Genomic DNA, 19,371 nt, shown 5'->3' with positions numbered 1-19,371 from the left:
TTCTCCCCCAGCTCTCTGCCTCTTCCTTTGAGTCCGTTCTCTTCCTCAGGCGAATGTAAGCTGTGCACTACCTGAATGCGCTGGATGTCTACGACACTTTATGAAGCAAGACAACCAAATGGAGAAAGTGCTTTCAACACATTAGCCTACTAATAATGTATTCCCTGGGGTGTTTTATGGCTTTTTGAGTCCATTTCAATTACTTTTACTTCTTTTTTTTTTTAATTGGTTGTTGAAGAAAGACAAAACTTTTGATGTAGCCACCTTTTAGAAGTATATTTTAAAACTGAGTAAGAGGAAAGGGATGTGAAACAAGCTAACCTTGCTTTAAAATACAAATAAAGATATTCATGGGTTGTTTTTTTTAAGACAGCAAAGAGGAGAGATATAAAAAGAAAGGTTATTACTGCCTAGCCTCCCAGTTCCCAGATGCTGTTTAATCAACAGCAGTTTGTGATTCAACAGTCACTTTCAACACACTCTTGCTTAAAATAAACCAATTGTGGAATATCGAACAGTTTACTGCACAACAAAAACTAGGTTAAAGTAGCTGGAAGTCTCCAACGGCTACTGAAAGGGCAGCTTGGCATTTTGGCAGGAAAGGGCAACTTATAATGAGTACTTTCTTTTTCCATGTGCTACCTCTCTGCAAAAACCTAAGTGGCTTACCTGCGTTCCCAGTTAGACTGCTCCTCTGCTCCTACTTCCTTTATTCTTGTCATCGTTTCTTTGCCACTTTAAATCAGTGAAGGGATTTTTTTTTTTCCTTAATTACAGGTTCCTTGCTACCTTTCACCAGTGTGGGATGTTGAGAGCAAGTATGACATCCCTCCAAACTGTCTTGTAACTAAACAGACTATAGTCTTTATTACAGTGTGTCAACTTAAGCCTTCAATAATAACTGAATGAAGGAAGAGAAAAAGTCTCAGAGCTTAATATAAATCCTACATAGATTAAATAATGTATTGAATATTCTGATGTTTTGCTTTTATTTAAATACCAGTGCAAGGCTACAAATTAATTTGACTCCATACAAAATTGCGTGAGTCAGATAAAGTGCAGGAATTTTTTTGCTGTGTGACAGCATCGTATATAAAACTGAAAAAATATTCTTTCTGCAATAACATGGCTTTCTTTTTTAAGGCTTACATTTAACAGGTAAATCGTGGTTCTTCTGTTTGAAGAGGCTTAAAGAGAAGGGCTTTTGATTTTACTGTCTCTAAAGACATTGTTTCTCTTAAATTGTATTTTAGAGCTGTATAGTGGTAATTTATAGTAATACAGATGGTAATATTTTTATTAGATATTATTGAATACTAGAAGACTTGTGATGGAATGTACAGCAAAACTGGAAAGATATTATTAAAAATAGCATTAATAGATTTAACATTTGGGAGAAGTTTGGTACAGAAAGGCAATTTTATTTAATTTGAAAAGCTATCATGACTAATTGAAGTTTACAATGTATATTACAAATCAACACTGCAAAAGTGCATGTCTTAATTATGAGTGCTGTCACCATAATCAGAATGTGTCACAACAAATGCTCCAACTATGAAGACAGAAGGTCCTTGCTACAGGTTTCCCAGATAAGGTGACTATTCTGGAAAAAATACTCTGGAAGAAATATTTCTCAAAGAAATATTCTTTTCTTGCACTGTTTTCCTAACCTGCCACATGCTAGACATGGTCCTTTAAACTCAGATACAATATAAAAGTGCAGATGAAACACAATGGAGTAACAGCAATACAGTTTGGCTTTGGCAAGACTTAAGTTTTCTTTGCAGCTAAATCAGTACACACAAAAGGATATAAAATATCCCACAATTCTTCAGTCAACAAGGTACAGGCAACAAGTTTGTAAAATAAGACATGCAGAAAATTGACCAAATGTAAGTAAATATGAGATGAGGTCATATGTATGACTTAATAACAGTGACATAGAAACAGATGTGGTTTTAAATGTCAGGCTAGTAACATCCTACGTTAAAAAAAAGGGAGAAAAAACAGGAGAGATTTGATTTATGTAATTTTGATGCTGCACTGACTACATTTATTCACTTAGATCTATGTGCCTTAAGAGAACCATATATAGAAAAAAAATGGCAGCAGTATGTTACAAGTGTATCCAGCTCTGAGTTTTAAATTTTCCTACAGAGACTTAAATATCAGTACTGGAATGACTACCTCTATAGGCTTCCTTTTACAAGGTCAAGAATGGGATGCAGAATAAAAAATCTACGTGTCAGAACTCTGTAAACACCTGAATGACTAATATTGCTTAAAAAATAGTTGAATGTACATTTATTTGATAATGTCCAATTTATCTGAGTAGTTCTGTCTTGGGAAAAGTAAATCATATATGCAAAAAATATTCTATTAGTAGTATTTTGAAGACTTCCTATAATCCTTTGTTGTTTTGGTCTTCATTTCACAAGGCTTTCAACTTCTAAATTATAGACAGCATTTGTCTTTTGCACTACCACAAAATATACCACTGTGTGAGGTTTGAAATGAATGTTGATCTTTTTGGATCTGCTCGAAACATGCATAGCTTAGTAACCAACAAAAAGTTAAATATTATTGTAATACACAATTCACAGGGCATTTAAGAGCATAAAATCCCTGAAAATTCCACAATTACTAACATCAGACTATTCTGATGGTCTGCCATGGTATTTCAACTAAGAAATTAAAATGTGATATCTGTTCACTTCATATGAGTGACATTGATTTATTCACATAATATAACATTCCACAGTATGTTCTTACTGGTGGTAGCATCCACCAGAAAAATGAAACATGTACTATTAATTTATTTCAATAACTTACTAAACACTGAACGTAGTCCAGTAATATTTTATTATTCCCACAAGTGGAACAAATCATATTATTCTAATTTTTTTTTTCTCCTGTTTTGTACTTTTTTCCTTTCCCTCTACCCAGTGAGTTACAGAACCCCTATACAATTACCCAGACTTCAGCATAGTAAAGATAAGGTATTATTGTTCTCTTTTTTCCAGTGAAAGTCAGGACAAATATATTTGTCCTTTTAGTAGCAGTTTCTTTCATTAGGTATTACATTTTAAGCATATGATTAAAACCATGATTTCAATTGAACTTCTGAACTCTGTTCAAAATAAAGGCTTAAGTTCAGGAAAACACATACATTGTGCCAAACTCATACTCAGTTTGTAGACTTCTTAATCCTACTGCTTTCACGCTATTGTCATACTTCCACCACCAATGTATGTGTGCCTTATTAATTTCACAAATACATGATATTTTACCTAGAAAATGTACCATGATGGAATAAAGTGAAGTTACTGTGAACTAAATCTTGCCAGATCTTATAGGTATTCTCAAAATAAATTTAAAACTAACTTTTTGTCACCTCCTGCTTGGCAACCTTACCTCAGTTGCCTGTCATTCCTGTCTGATGAAGTTCATGTTGTTTCTTCTCTGTCAAGTGCTAGCTTCAAGGTAAGAAGCACAAATGTGCAATTGTTGCAATGGGAACAGAAGGGAAAAGAAGTATCATTGCACTCACTATACGAAAATCTGCCACAGAGAAAGCAATGGGCAAAAGTGACAAATATTGAGTCAGGAGGATAAATGCCCAAAGACTCTATTATATCCTAGAAGATGCTAACTGCAATGTATTTTTTTATTATTCTTTTGTCATGAAGACCTAAAGATTCTGTCTTTTTTTTTTTGTCTTTTTTTTCTTGTCTTTTTTTTTTTTTTTCCTTTGGCAGCACTTGAATAGAATCTTGTGGCACCCGAATAATTTTCAATTGAATCAAGTTTGAAAAAGACCTTGGGTAAAATCTCACCCTTGCTAAAACCATTAAAAATTTTGCCTTCAAGTCCCTTGAAAATTGCACCACATAAACTAGGGATGTATTGGCAACAGTGGATCTTTATAGTGCACATGATTTTGGAGTATTTTCTTAGACTCTTCCAGAGCGTAGTTTCTTTAAAAGTTATGTGACCTATTGGATACTGTCATCATAGAATTCTTTATCAAAATAGATGGCAAAGAATAGAAATCAGTATCAAGTACAACAGAAAGTAATACAGTTTAAAAGTTCATGGTAAGGCCAATAGTTCATAGCTGATTTGGAACAGCAGAACTGAAAATTCCTAGTTGGAGCATGGGTAAGAAAAGGTAGAAGCAGCAGCTTGTTCCCTTTCTAATCATCTTTGGCCTGCCATCAAAACTGGCAACAAAAAGAGGTAAAACCCTTTTCTACCTCATCAACTTATAGAGGAATTAGAGTTCCCAAGTATAGGTTCAATTTAACATATTCAGATTTCAGCACATGAACTTCAGTTTCAGGATTGCTTAGACTGAACTTTGGGTTTAATATAACCCCTTTGGTTTTTGAGGTTATTGCTAAAACTGATGAATTTTAACACAAATGTAGCTCAAGTGACTCAAGGTGGAGAGGAACCCATCTTCAGAAATGAATGGTCTTTATGGATTCATCACATCAATTACAGTGTGATATTAAGTCACTTCCAACAGTGCATTTCTATAGTATGCACTTTGGTTGTATACCAATATGCAAATGAATCCATGTTTTGTAATTTTAAAGGGATGTATTTCATCTCATATGTAATCTTTCCATGGTTTCTGGGGAACTAAAGAAAACAAAATTAGAAGTATCCCTCTCAGTATTCTACAAACAGTGGGGGACACTAGTTCTAATTTACTGAATATGAAGAAAAAGAGTGCATACTTGAAGTCTGTCTTTTGATGAAAATTTGAAATGAAGTCAACTAGATCAGTCAGCATATTGATATTTTTATTTAATGTCTTCTTTAATAGAATAATTTTCTGTATCTCTGCATTAAAACAGTAACTACCTTGTTGCATAATACAAGTTTTATCTCACACTGGAAAATGATTGATAGTCTAACCACTGCATGCAAAATATGTTTGCCTGCAGACACCATCTTCCAGCCGCCATTATGTATATTCAGTTAGCAACACTGCCTTTCAAATCTGATGATGTCAAGACATTTTGGTTCTGCTTCTACTCCTGCCTTTTTGTTATCTTCTTGCTCTCTGGTAGATACAGGCTACACTGGTGATTCTGCAATTGAGTCACATCACCTTTGTGTCAGATGTGGACATATTAGATCATGACAGAAGAGATTTTGACATTATCCTTCTAAAAATCTAATTGAACTATAGACTCAAACATGAGATTTCGGAGCCAGGGACTCATATTTCACAACTGTGAGATACATATGGGAACACAGGGAGAAAAAGCCACGTTATTGACACACACATTTCTGTGGTTTGAACCATCAGATGATTTTTTTTCTGCCAGCTTGTGTATGAAAAAGTGAACTAATTCAGATTTTCTGATTGAGACTAGTATGCTTTTTGTCAAAATATCCAGGCATTTCTTTGGCAGATTTATTCAGAGAAACTCTCTCTGGCCCCTCAAAGACACCAGTGACAGGATATACATATCTCCTTAGGTACTGAAGTCTGAACTCACCACCCTAAGGTCCCTTACCAGTCAAAGGAAAGAAAGACATGTCCCGAAGGAATTAATCTCATCATAAAACAGATGTCAAAAGTAAATCATAAGGATCACTCTTCAGATGTTCTGCTTTAAGACATCAAAAGTTAGGCAAGATAAATCCCACCCAAATCGACAGAGTCCAAATTTGATACACTGGTAAAGGAAATTATGTCAGAAACAATTCAGGTTTTATAGTCTTGTTTTCATCTGCTTCCTTCCTTTTCAAAAGGGAGATGTGAGAAAGAGCATGTAAGTTAACATTTCTATGAGCTACAAGGTATTTAAATGTAACAAATTATTTTCCATAATCCCTAGATAGAAATAAGAAGTTAACTGAAACTAAAAATCAGTCAATTTGTCCAAAAGTTCAAATAAAATCCTATACTCTCTTTGTTTCTTTGGTATTGGATGCCAAAGTAAGGGATAATGACTGTGACTAAATGCCTCTCAGAGGAAAAATGCTAACATCAACAGTATGTGTATGTCAATAACCATCTTGTAAAGAAAGAAAATACAGGGACCTCTAATCACATCTAATCATTGTTCTGAGCAACAGTTTGGGTTTTTTCCCCTCTGTGTTTCTAATGTTTCTTATATGAAGTTATCACATATGCTGTCAAATAATGAATTCTTTCTGTCAACTGACAATTTAAAAGAAAAGTATACTACAGAAAAGACAGTCTCATTGGTTTCCATAAATTCATATGGGCTATGAACAATTAGGACAGTTCTAAAAATAGATTAATGGATAATTGTCATAAGACCTAACTTTCACAGTTACTTTACAGGATGTCTTTGGGGTAAAGTAAATACAATGTTTGGCATAATAGTTGTATAATTTACTATTTCCATTTTATAAAACATCAGAAACATTGTTGCTGTATTTGATGGAAACTACTGTAGAATTATAAACTGTACTCATTTTTAAACTGAAAATATATCATGTAACAACAGTGCATTACCAAAGTTCAAGTTACACTAAGCAACCATAATTACAGTCTCATCAGAGCTACATAAAGCATTATCAGATAAAATTTGGGTGCATCTATCTATTGTTATAAGTAAATGCACTACTTTAGGTAGCAAGAATCATTAATAGTCTGAATTAAAGATGGCAAGAGAAAAAACCAGCACCCTCATTTCTCAGGATGCCTAGTGAGACAGGGAGGGTTCTATAGAGCAACAGCATTGCAAGGATGAATAAAGAGCCATAAAATTGGCTTGTACTGCGTGGAAGCTTGCAGATGGTGGATGAATTCATGTCTGTCACGTTTTTATAAGACAATGACTTTTACATATTGCTGCCAGATGGAACATAGTTTTGCATCTTGAATATAAATCTCCAAGAAATACAACTTCCTTCAATGTGTTCCCTGTATTTGAAACAAAAACAAATTCAGAGGCAGGTTTGGGAGGCTAAAGCAGATTTAAGAAAATCTGAGAGAATATAAATTAAATCCTCAAGGGCTTCCTTGTTATAACTCAGTTCAAAATAATGGAGTTACCCATGTGTTCTGTATTTTTTTAGGAAAAACAGGAAAGGTATCATATAGACTTCTACAGGAAAAACTACATGTCATGTATCAAATGCAAAATACATCCTAGGCAGGTCCAGAAGACCTTTCAATCGAACTTACTAGTAGTTTGGCAAAACTTTTGCATAACATTTATTCTTGCTTCAATAAAAAGAGATATCTATCCCACAAGATCAGATCATAAAAGTACACTGCATGAAGCATAAATGCATTTAATCTTTGCTGATATTGAACATCTGTATCTATACCACAGAAGCACCTTGCCGTTCTCCTTGTGTTAAATGATACCTAAACAGACCTAATATCTAATTCAGACCTGATTACACCAGTCTTTATATAGATGTGCTTTCTCAAACTATCAAGAAAGTACAGAATTTTTTTCTTTTATATATGCTTACCCATCACACCTGGCTTTCTCCTGTGTGCCTGGTCTTTGTTTCTAATCCTAGCTGGTATTGCTAAGAAGCGAATAACTGATAGCAATGAAGTGAACTATATGACTGTAGGGGAGAATAATTTCCCATTCAATGATTTCTCACAAAGTCTGATTTGATGACAAACTTGAGTTGACTTCTCTCAGACAGCCTCAAGCGTTGTTTATATGCAGATAATTCTTTGTGTGAACCCATTAGGCTTTTATGACAGTTATAATCAAATATGATTGGGAAACCTTCTGGCTTACTTGGATCCATACTTACATTGTGCTTTGTGAGGTTGGAAATGTTACTTGCTATTGCTTGTAGCCAGTCAATACAGTCTTCAGCAGAGAGACACTGAATTATTCCACTGCAAACCCCATCCACAGCAATTACTTGGAACGCATTTTGCCTATAGACATGTCATAACAGATCAGGTCAGAAGAAATTTTCATCTGTTCTAGCATATCATCTTAAAAATACTTGTAGAAACGCTTTTCTTTCAACTACAATGAAGGTCAGCCACTGAACACTGATAAATTGCTGGTTTTCCTGTTTTACAAATACCTGACATATTAAAACAATCATGCTAAAAGGTCAACTCAGACTATATTAAGTTTCCATAAAGCTATAAAAAAATTCCATAGACAGAACCTTGACCAACATTGCATGACTGCAGAAACTAAACAAGTGAAATAGCTGATGCGTACCAAAGAGTTAATACTTTAATACTGCAGATTACAGAGAAGGAAAGTGTACACTGGACACTGTAGGCAACCATTTGTGCAATTCAGTGGAACACCAGTACCTTTTTCTCAACAACTTTTGTTTCATTTTTCTAATACATTGTTTAAACACAGTAAGATTCCTGTCTGGATACCCCTTGTTGGCTGCCCTTGGTTATAAAATTTTGATCCTCTTCTAAACTACTGATAGAAAAGCTGGAGAATTAAAAATTGATCAGGTGGCATTAATGATTTTTCCAATTGGATTTCTGAATATAGGATCATTAGCAAAATACACTGGAATGCCAAGAGATATCCAATGACAAAAGCAGTGGCCACCTGGGTGCCTCTACCCTAGCACCTATCTGGGCACCTACACAATAATCTGTCATGCATTATAGACTGCCTTTCCACAGCTGAGTGCTGAGCAGTTACAGAACAAGAGAAAACTTTCAGATGCTAAAGCAGTAGCAGACCTGATTTCTTCTGTAAATAACCTTCTTGACTAACAGCCTTTGGAAGGCTCATAGGTCTTTGGCTTCGGAACCAAAAAACCTCAATATTAATCCATATCCCAGAGTCAGAGATTACTAAACATACAGAGAATACCAAGTTCCACTGCTGGCATTCTGCTATAAACCCATCCATTAGTGATCAATTCATGGTTTAAAACTAAGTACATCATTCACATTCTTTGAGAATGGCTCAGACAGAGTGTTATCTTCAGTGTAAAACTGTCACTGACAACAGCTTCTGACATCTCAAGACAGATATCCATTCCGCAAAGTTTTGGGGTTTTTTATCTCTTGAAATTTTGTTCTAGTTGTATAGAATGTAGAGCTAATATCTACAGGTCTCTGCTGCATCTGTGTCAAGTACAGGCTTTTCCTTCAGTCAGGAGAAGCATTAAAAATGAATTAGAGCCATGCCTTTGCTTTGAGACTGCCATCATGAGAACTAGCTCTTACAGGAGGATAAATCTTAAATATCCTAACATGATCATGCAGACACCAGTGGCTTATCTAAATCCATCAGCTAACTTATCAGTTTAGTTGCCTTTTCACATGGGTAGTTATTTTTCTTTAAAATCCCTAAGGTACAAATTGAGAGCTACTACTTTCAATGTCATTTTCACAATAATTCAGGTAAAGTTTTTGAGAAAGTTTTATTTAAAGCATCTTCAGGTAACGTAGCTAGCATTTATTTACTATATCCTTTATTTTAAATGGCTATAAATATAAATAGTAAATTCTTCCAGCATAGAATTCTAAATAAGTCCTTACATAAAGAGCATAGCATGATGCTCAAATTTGTTGATTATCTCTTTCAAGAAGAACAGCTTTATTTTCAGGACTCCCCTTCTGTCTACTCTGCCTATTGTAAACGAAAGTAGGCATCCAACGAATCTATTAATGTGTGACACTAACCTACACAAGGAAAGAAAACCCAGTATGTTGCAGATTCAGTCCTGATGCACAAATTTCCCTTACATTACCAACACAGTGAATCTGATGCATTCAGAACATCAGACTGTTCCTACTGTTCCTAGGTATTTGATCTGTGCACATACAAAACCATTCACGCAGAATGTTCTTGCCCAAGTGTCAATAAGCACAGACTATAAGAATGCATGGCTACCTAATAAATTACTTCTGAATGTGTCTGGGCAGTAGATATCCTTAGCCTTAGATTACTCTAATAGTATTTTACTGAATTAGTTTACCAGCCAAAGTCCTTATTACCACACAAACCTGAAAAAATAATGTATTAAATATGTGTTTTGTATGAAATAGGACAAATAGTAGATGAATCACTTTATAATACAGCAAAAAAGTTAAGATCAGATGAATTCTTATTCAGCTACACATCTCAGGTTCTTTGCCTTCTGGAACTCAAGATTTGTATTTGAAATTAATAAGCTTTCCAAGATTAACCTGAATGCCCTCTGGAATTTTATATGAATACCCTCTGGAATTCATGCGTCTCAAGCATCCCACTAGAAAAGCTTGAATTGATTAGGAGGCATAATAGTGTCTGTGATAATGATATGATGTATTTCTGTGCCAGTCTTTTCAAACTCTGAAACATAAAAAGTTACTAGGCTTTATATAGTGAAAACAGCCTTGTAAATATAACTACAGAAAAAGTAATGAATTAAATTCCATTTAATGTTGCTTATTATATTATTTTCAATATCCTTTCCTTAATGTTGCTTTTTATAGCAGTCTCTTTTAAAAATTATCTACCTTTCTCTCATAACAAATTTTGAGAGGGAGTCACATTTTAAGATGTTTACACTACTTAAGAGCCTTATAAACTGTCTTGCTAGCAACACAAAAATGTTGGTTCTACACTTTTCTGAAGAAACCCCTACTTCTTCTCTTATATTTATACTGCATTTTTGTTTTCTTTAAGTACTCTTACTTCCTCATATTAGACAGCATAGAAGGACACAAGGAGAAAATTATCAGAGTAGTTATTCAAGGTTTGAGTATGAATTCAGGTACTTTGTTTTATATGAATATACTTTTAAATTTATTTTCTGGGAACTCAAATCTCAGGAATATCGTTACTACCTAAAAATCCTTCTCTGTAATGTACAAGTTCTATGCTGTGCACTTTAAGCTTGTGTTTTATTGATGCAGAAGACTGAATTTTAAAGCCCTAGATCTATGAATAGTTGAATATGTCCTAATTTTCCATGTAAGTAGTTCTATTCAATTAAATATCTTATCTGAAGTATATAGCAGAACAGATCTCAGATTTGACTGTTATTATTTTGGGCCCTTTATACTACATGCTCTTAATTATTTCTATTTCAACCATTGTTAAATGTTGAGCTGAAGGTTTTCACAGAATTTAATAAAAAAACTCCTGCCTCTGTGTTGACTACATCCTGTTCCTTTTCAGTTCAGCCAATAAGCTGTTGTAGCCTTTGGTTTACACCTTGACTCCCTGGGCCAGCCATTGTTCCTCAACAGAACAAGGATCACGCAGCCAAGTAAATACGATTTTGCTATTACTAGCCAAAAGCTGCAGGCTCTTTTTAGCTTCACAGTTATCTAGTGGTGAAACAACTATTGCCTAACCTGCTTTAATTTCAGCTCTGTGAATGGGAAAAAGGCTGACAGACCTAGGTAGTGTACTTCTAAGAAACAACAGCCCTTAGAATTAACTGAGGCTGTGGAAAGCTTTTGTGAAATTTTCAAATATTTGCTGAGAACCAATGAGAAGGAAGCAGGCTGTGATAAGAAACAAAAAAATTCACCCCATGCAAACTCCAAACTAAGGTTCAAGAACATTCCTCTTCCCCTAGTTTCTGGAGGAGATCATAAATCCACCCCTGGGGGCAGATGGTATCACTTGACTGTAGAACCAACAGAAACACTGGAAGGGTGAACATAACAACAGACACACTGGGGAGGTTCTTTCACAAAACAGTCTTTCCAGAAATACTAATGAAGCTTTTCTATATTAATTAGGTAATTTTACATGTGTTTGAATGGAGGAACAGGAAATTTTAAACCGCTAATGTCTGATGAGCCATCAGGGTATAGCATAACACACTATTCCTCCCAGACTCACACATGTAAGCTGGCAGACAGGGGGGCTACACAGGGAAGCCAGAGTTTATTTCAGGTAGTAAGGCCTCACAGCCTCACAAATGAGAAGTCCTTTGTGCTCATTTTAAGAGTTAATGTTTATGATGGGTTAGAAGAAGAAGTAATGGAGAAACATGCTCTATAACTGTAGACAGCTACCTTCAAGTTAATGACTTACATGCTGGAACTCACAGAATTTTTTAGTATTAGATCTTCATTCTTATATATACAGATGATAAATTAATCCACACAATACCTAGGTAATTAAACCTTTTAACAAGTATGATCTTATTTTTTTACTATGCCTTGTTGGATTTTGTAGCTACTTTCTTTTATATTTAAATGCATAACACTTGAAATACACTAATCATTGCAGAATATTCTTGTCTTCCTTTCTGATTTCTTCTGATTTACTAGGATAATATTAAATTAAACAATGACAAGTTGTAAGTCTATATGATGCAATAAATTTAAACCTGACTATGAGCTTTGGGCAGCTTCACCAGTGATTGGGAGACAAAAATGGCAATGAAATTCAATGTTAATTGATGCAAACTAACATATATGGGGAAAAAAAAAAACTTTAGCTATATGTAAGCAACAAAGAACCTTACTGTAGCTATAAACATTGAAGAAAGAAATGCAAGAGTTACTACAAACAATTCTCTGAAAAACATCACCTTAGTGCTCCGAAACGGTCAAAAGGTTACTACAAAGTATTAGACAAGAACAGAGAAGAAAATGGAAAACATAGTTATGTCTTAATATAAATCAAGAGGGATCCTCTTTGCAGTCCTGATCACCTTGTCTCATAGAAGATGTATTAGAATTACAAAAGAAACAGAGAGAGTAACAAGGATAATCAGAGCTATGGAAGGGTTTCCCTAAAAGGAGATAACAATAGGGATCCTTCAAACTGGAAAACAGAAGACAGTCATCTGAAGTTATAAAAACATAAAACAAGAAAGCTTATTTAGCATTTCCCTTGACACAAGGGTCAGGGCCCAGAGTCCACCCTCCTCCTCCTCCTCCTGGTGCCTCGCTGCCTGTGCTTGAGGCCAGCTCTGCCATGGCGTGGCTGTGGGATGTGGGATCAGGCTGCTGGAAAAGGGCTTGAGTGGGGGGCCTGCCGCTCCCCTCACTCAGGAGCTCTGTATCAGCTCAGGCTTTCGCCCTTGGTCCTCGCCTGAGTTTGGTTGCAGCTGTGCCTGTGCCTGGACATGTATCCCACTGATTCGGACCTGACCCATGGGCTGACTTCCCAGCCTGACCTGAGCCCCACCTCACCATGACGGACTCATCTGAAGAGCACCCCTAGGCCTGCTCTGCTCCTGCACCAGGGGCAGTGGGATGGGGCCCTCGTCTGCATGGACACTGCCTCGTCCAGCCTCGCTGCCACCCTCTGCTCCTGGCTTGCCTTCCCCACGGGGCAGCCAGCCCTTGCTGCTCCTGAACAACAAGATTATTTCACCCAATGAAGTTATCAGGTGAGAGATTTAACACAAACAAAAGGAAGTACATTTTAAAAACACAGTTACGTTGCAGAGCTCAATGCCACAGTGCACTACAAAACCCAAAGATATTTTAAAAAGCAGCTTATAAAGAAGCTTTTGAGGACAGGAGCAGTAGCAGTTATTAAAATGATGACCTACGTGCAATCTCAAACTGAGAAACACGCTGACCACTAGGTGCAAGTGGGAAGATCCCATGTCTTCCCCACGTACCTGGTCCTTGCTGACAACAGAGCAGAATATGGGCCAAGGTGGACCTAGAAAGACCTTCATGAAAGCTCCTGTGTTTCAGGTCTCTGACAGCTGTGGTGGAACTAATAATGCCATTCCTTTAACAAGGCAACTCCCTAAGGCTTGTATCTGTCCAACAAGAAGGCAAGTTTCAACTGTCTGAACTTCTTTACCTGCACAAATCTGATCCTGGAAGGTACTGGGAAAACCGTGAATGAAGAAGTGGAATTAAGCGGAGATCACACCACCTTTTTTCCCACCTAAGTCCTGGGGATGCTGGCCATGAGGAACATGATAATGTATCCTGAAAAACATTAAAAGTTCCTTCTCAGTTTGGGGCTTCATTATAAGTACTCAGCAGATTTGGAAAGAGAGAGATAGACTTCAAAGACTTTATATTTCATTTGGCATTGTGTTCCACTTTCCCCAAATCATTTGGCATCAGTTTTAGCTAGCACTGGAGAAATTCTGAACTTTTTCTCACAAATAAAAGAAATCTATATAAACCTCAACATCAATATGCTTGGAGTAAGTGTGAGGAACAGTATTCTAAAAACCTAGGGAAAACAGATTGTGTCCTTTTTTTGAAATGACTAGTCATGAATAGCAGTGAATGTGTACTACGTATCATGTCACCAGCTACTAGTTTTATACCTGTACCTTGAATAAAGCTGTTCTCTAAATTATTCACTATACAACCGTAATTCAGTTGTTTCCCGTGGCACCGTACACATTTACGTACCTGTCTATTCTATTGACTTCACCTTAAAACCTGGTAATTGTGAATAGGATTTAACATGTGATGAAAATTGTTTAGTCAAAACTACATGCTTATGATGAATTATTTTAATTTTACCTATTTACACAAGACATAACTTATATGAAAATTGAACTTTATCATGCCTACGATCATATCTACAAAGAGTGAGTATTTAAATATCTACAGTCTAATTTCACCAGTATTTTTACAGTATACAGATTTGAATGAGAAATGCTTATAAAAAGTGAAATGATCAAAATTTATTTTAAAAATTCCAAGACCTCTTCCTTTCTTTATAAAATGCTTTACAAAACAATGCTGGGGATGATGTTATTTTTCTGAAGAAGCAGGATTCTCACTGAAATGTATGTAGTACTTTTAGTATATCAGTGAAATTGTACCTGCCGATCCTGCATAATTTACAGTTTTTTTAATCTCAGACTTCATATTTTTTTCTTACCTGTATCTTCTATTAAATAAATATTACAAAAATTAAGTACACCTTGTATTTTTTCTAAAGTGTGATTTTTGTGTAAGATCTATGGAATTATAAAGCTTTGACAAGTTGAACTTTACTTTTACATATATGTTCATATATCTTTTATGTATATAAAATAAAAGATGACTATGAACATTGATTTAGCTGAACAGCAGGATTTTCCTAAGTAGATTCACTTATTTAAAACACTGAATTTCTGGTGAAACATTCCATAGATTCAATCCAAATAAATAAACAATTGGCTAGGAAGACTAAGCTAGGACATTGTTTTGAACATTGTCTTGAATTTTTAATGTTTTCTGTCTGCTTCCAGGAACCTTTTTTTAGCTGTGATTAAATTTGAGGAAAAAGATGAAATGTGGCAAAAAGTTTAGATGCAAACTGTAGGCCTAGATCTGGCTGCAACAGAAATGCTAACCCTACCTTTAGCCTGCATAACTCTTAATTGTTGACAGAAGACCAAAACCAGTCCAGTCTACTCCAAATTCTGAGTCAGAAAGCTCCTTCATGCGAATCACCAAGGCTATAAATTAAGAAATAGACTAGGTCCATAAGTCATAATGCATTCTAGACAATATTCTGAGAAAAAGGAAGGAACATGACATAAGAGTTGTACATAATTTAGGAATTCATACAGAGGTCTCATTTGGTTTTATGAAGCATTCTATTTCCATTACAAGGGGACATCTGAGATAAGAACCCCATCCTGGTCTTCAGCAGAAAAATTTAATTTAGGGTGAATTATAGCCTCATGATGCCTGATTATATCATTTCAAATGAGAGAAAAAGACTTAGTTTCAGTAAATTATAATCAGTTCAGATGGAAACAGTAGCTAATTTAGATCAGCTTCAACACCTGCAGAAATAGGATTCACAAATGGAAGCATGGTTTTTATCCTAAAAGCAAAGTTAGAAATGAAGTTGCTAGCAAAATAAGTTTAGGATCTGCTGCAATAGCCTTTCTACATGCCTACACATATAGACTGTTGAGATAAGTCTGCTTCTGATGTTGTTGCACTAGTTTTACATCTCTCTCTCTCTCAAATTATTATTTGACCTGCATTAAGATGCCAATTTTACTGGTTTTATCCCATTTTTATGAATTACAGCTTCCATAAATATGTATAAATCCTAAAGGTTTTCCAGATTATAATCAAGCTTAAAATCTGTGCTATTGACTTTTAAGTCTCTGGGCTCCTATTTAAAACCTTTACCAGTGAAGTATGAAAGAACAATAAAACAAGCCAGAAATTAAAAACAGCAAAGTCTACCTACCAATACTTACATTTCTGTTTTTCTAATATATCTGTAATAATTATGCTGTATATTGGTGTATTTATTCAGTGCTTTTTATTTTATCTGTGTATTTTCACCTATCACAAAGCCAAATACGCAGCAAAAACCCCTTTTGAACTATATAAAATAATGGAAATTTTGCATTTCTTGGCTAAGAAAATTGTTAAAAGCCCCTTGTTGTACTTCAGAGGCATCTTTTACTAAAAATTTGATCAGACAGCTGTAGCATTTCGTCCTAAAGAGACTTTGCTCCATAATGCTATCATTTGTCAGTAAGATTTTCAGTGTAAGTTACTAGAGGTAAAATGCTCTTACCTTAAAAATAAGAAAAAACACGTACCTAAAACATCCTTTGCCAAAGGTTTTAGTTAATAAATTAAATAAAAATAATGGAAAAATATTCTGAAAAACTTTTCTACCTTTTCTTTAAATATTTTTATTTTAATAATTTGAATTCCTATGCTGTGGAAATAATCTAGAAGAAAAAACTTTCATAAAATCCCTATTGCATTGCCCAGACAAAAATAGTAATCACATCTATCAAGGCACAATCTCAGCTAGTATAATTTGTCACAGTTTAATTCTCAGCCATAATATCTGGCAACTCTTTTTGCCCCCTATGGAACTGTCTATCTCCAATATTAATTAGAGCTCCTCCCATGTTGCTGTCCTTTATTAGTTACTTCCATTTAGCTATTACAGTATTATTATTCTTCTGTGGAATTCCATCAAAGAAATCCAAGCTCTTACCGTGTTGTTGGGATGGTAGTTGAGATGCAAACCACTGTCACATAGGGGAGAGGATGTGCCACTGCTTTGGTCACTGGGGGCACCTAATACAAACATGAATACACCAAAAAATCTTAATTAATCTATAATGCTATAATTCAAATTTGTGTATGTCTGTATTCCCCCCGCACCCCTAGTTTTTTCATATCTAACATTAATTTACTTTCTCCGTTCAGCCAGTATCTGTCTTCTGGTTTGAGCGGAGTGGAGGCTCAAGAATCCCTCTCCTGGTGCTTTGCTTAAAAGAGTTAATAATCTGTTTGGTAAGAAAAAAACCCCAAAGGTTTTTTCAAATTTGATAATAAAAGGAAAGCATGTACCTCCTCACTTGTTTTTCATTTGAGGGAACTAGTCAGATAATGTTTTTGTTACTCTTGATGAATTTTACAGTTCTGACTGTTCTTGTAACAGTTTAGGAAATTACATTGCTACACCTCCAAAGTAACATGATAGGATCAATGCAAATGCATGTTTGTGTGTGTTACTCAGGGTAATCTGTGGTACCACAAGCATTCATAAAAGGGACCAACGTACTGGGATACATTTTTACTTAAGGATATGGTGCTGTAAATTTTTTCTTGTCTCACTGAAATTTAATACCTAGATGAAAGATAAAGACAGTATTTCATCAAATTATTGTATAAAAAATTATTTCATAATTCAGTTTACTTAATTCCTACTAACTTAAAATCAAAGACTAGAAGTATTGAAATCAAATATTTATTGTTTTGTTGCTTAAAAATTAAGCAATTCATTTTACCCTCTTGGGAGCAAGAAGCAGAAGGAAAGCAGTGGAGACAAAAGGCACAGGCTGACATATAAATATGCTTAGATATGCTGCAACTGTCTATAATTATGCACCCACACTTACAATTTAATATAATTAAAGGAAGACAGCTGTCTCCATATGCCTCTCATGGGGCTAGTTGACTAAAACTCTGTTGGACTTAAACAAAATACTAATCATCCCAGAGTAATTTATTTTTAGGTAGACAGACACCTCTACCAAAGCCTCTGAATTTTAAATGGTAAAGTTAAGCCCTCTAACTATACACACACAATCTCATTTTCACATTTACAAGACAAAACCCTTTCAGACTAAAATGTTATCTGATGCTGCCTGAAAAACTGCTTTTAAATACTCTGCATCAGGGTGTGAGCTACTATAAACTAATGTAATTCCAATGTTCTACCTGCAACTTTGCTGATTCACACCAGACAAATGCCTGGTAATCTGTTTTTCAAGCAAAGACAGCAATTTTTTGCTTGAGGTGAATGTTACTACAAGACCTGGCAATACAAGCAGCTCATATTCAGGCAGCAATGCTGACCAAAAAAGCTGCCATCAGTCACCCTCAATGCACAGTAGGTTCAGAAGCTGCAAGCGTTCATGAGCATTGGATGGAGTTTTCTTTTGGCCAAGTAATAAAGGCTTACATGCACAATCTTCATTCAGTGGCAGTTTGAGAAAAGCAGGTGCTCTTTTCAGAAAGGACACAGTTAGAGTCACTTCTTCCCCTGCGTTGCGAAGGACCTGAACCTGGAAGAGAAACACAGACAGGACACCTTGAAATAAATGTATGACCAAAATGCATCATGTAAGCAACACCACACAGCTTTCACATACCAGAACATAACTGCTTAGTACTTTATTGTTATGACTTTTTTCTTAAAAGAAAGCAAGATGTAAAGCTTTCTATATGCTTGTCTGACATGTTTCTAGTCACACATAGACTAGGTGGGGAGGTGGGCTTTGGCCTCCTATAATAGCACTGGCTTTGCACTGTACTATTGCACAACTTGCTCCCTGACGCTGTTCAGTTGCGCACCTCCTTCTTTCAGATCTGGCATCATCCACACTAGCATGTATCTATAAAAAAAAATTAAATTATTATCCCCCCCCCACCCCGTGCCGAGGTTGTCTCATAAATCTCCAACCAAAAGAATAGCAGTGGTTTCCATAGCTGTGCCATAATCCTAGGAGTAAATCTTCCCAACAGCCAGAGTTTAATTTAGCCAAAGCACTCCAGCATGGATGAGAGACCTAATCTTCCTTACAGCCACAGAGGAAAAGTACCTATTTTAAGCCTGAAGCCTTAGACAAGCAGAAGCTTGGGTTTTGCCAAAGGGCAGCTTGCATTTTGGACACAGGAATGCGTAAATCACCTATCCACCTGTGAATGCTTTTAGCCTTCTTGTACTCTCCCACAACTGCTCCTGCAGCTCTTGTTCATGCCTTTAGCTTTTGGGTGGCATGGCTGATAGACACTTCAAGACACACAGCAGAGAAAGGGAACCCCAGGCACCTCCACAGCGTGGCACAAAGGAGGCACAAAAGCAGCTAAGCAAAATGTTATACTTAACAGTGGGGGAATAACATTTGAATTGGTTTATAACATGAGAGCCAAGAAGCTTCAGGTCACACAACTCTGTTTCAGAGCACAACCACTTCCTGTTCTTCTGG

General features: G+C 35.7%; 1 protein-coding gene across 1 annotated transcript in view; it reads right to left on the bottom strand.

Annotated features, from left to right (window-relative positions):
* The window catches only part of SNTG1 (syntrophin gamma 1), a 349,189-nt gene that overhangs the window by 92,156 nt on the left and 237,662 nt on the right, over positions 1-19,371 (bottom strand). Inside the window, exons 8-11 of the mRNA XM_075023274.1 lie at positions 18,345-18,447; positions 16,869-16,951; positions 13,737-13,867; positions 7,777-7,906 (exon numbers count right to left, since the gene is read on the bottom strand). Coding sequence (XP_074879375.1) covers positions 7,777-7,906; positions 13,737-13,867; positions 16,869-16,951; positions 18,345-18,447 — 447 coding nt within the window. The remainder of the gene's footprint in view (positions 1-7,776; positions 7,907-13,736; positions 13,868-16,868; positions 16,952-18,344; positions 18,448-19,371) is intronic.

This window comes from Buteo buteo, chromosome 3 (assembly GCF_964188355.1).
Source record: "Buteo buteo chromosome 3, bButBut1.hap1.1, whole genome shotgun sequence".
NCBI classification, from domain to species: Eukaryota; Metazoa; Chordata; class Aves; order Accipitriformes; family Accipitridae; genus Buteo; species Buteo buteo.
The sequence above is the reverse complement of the archived record's forward strand: the minus strand, read 5'-3'. Positions and strand labels throughout refer to the sequence as shown.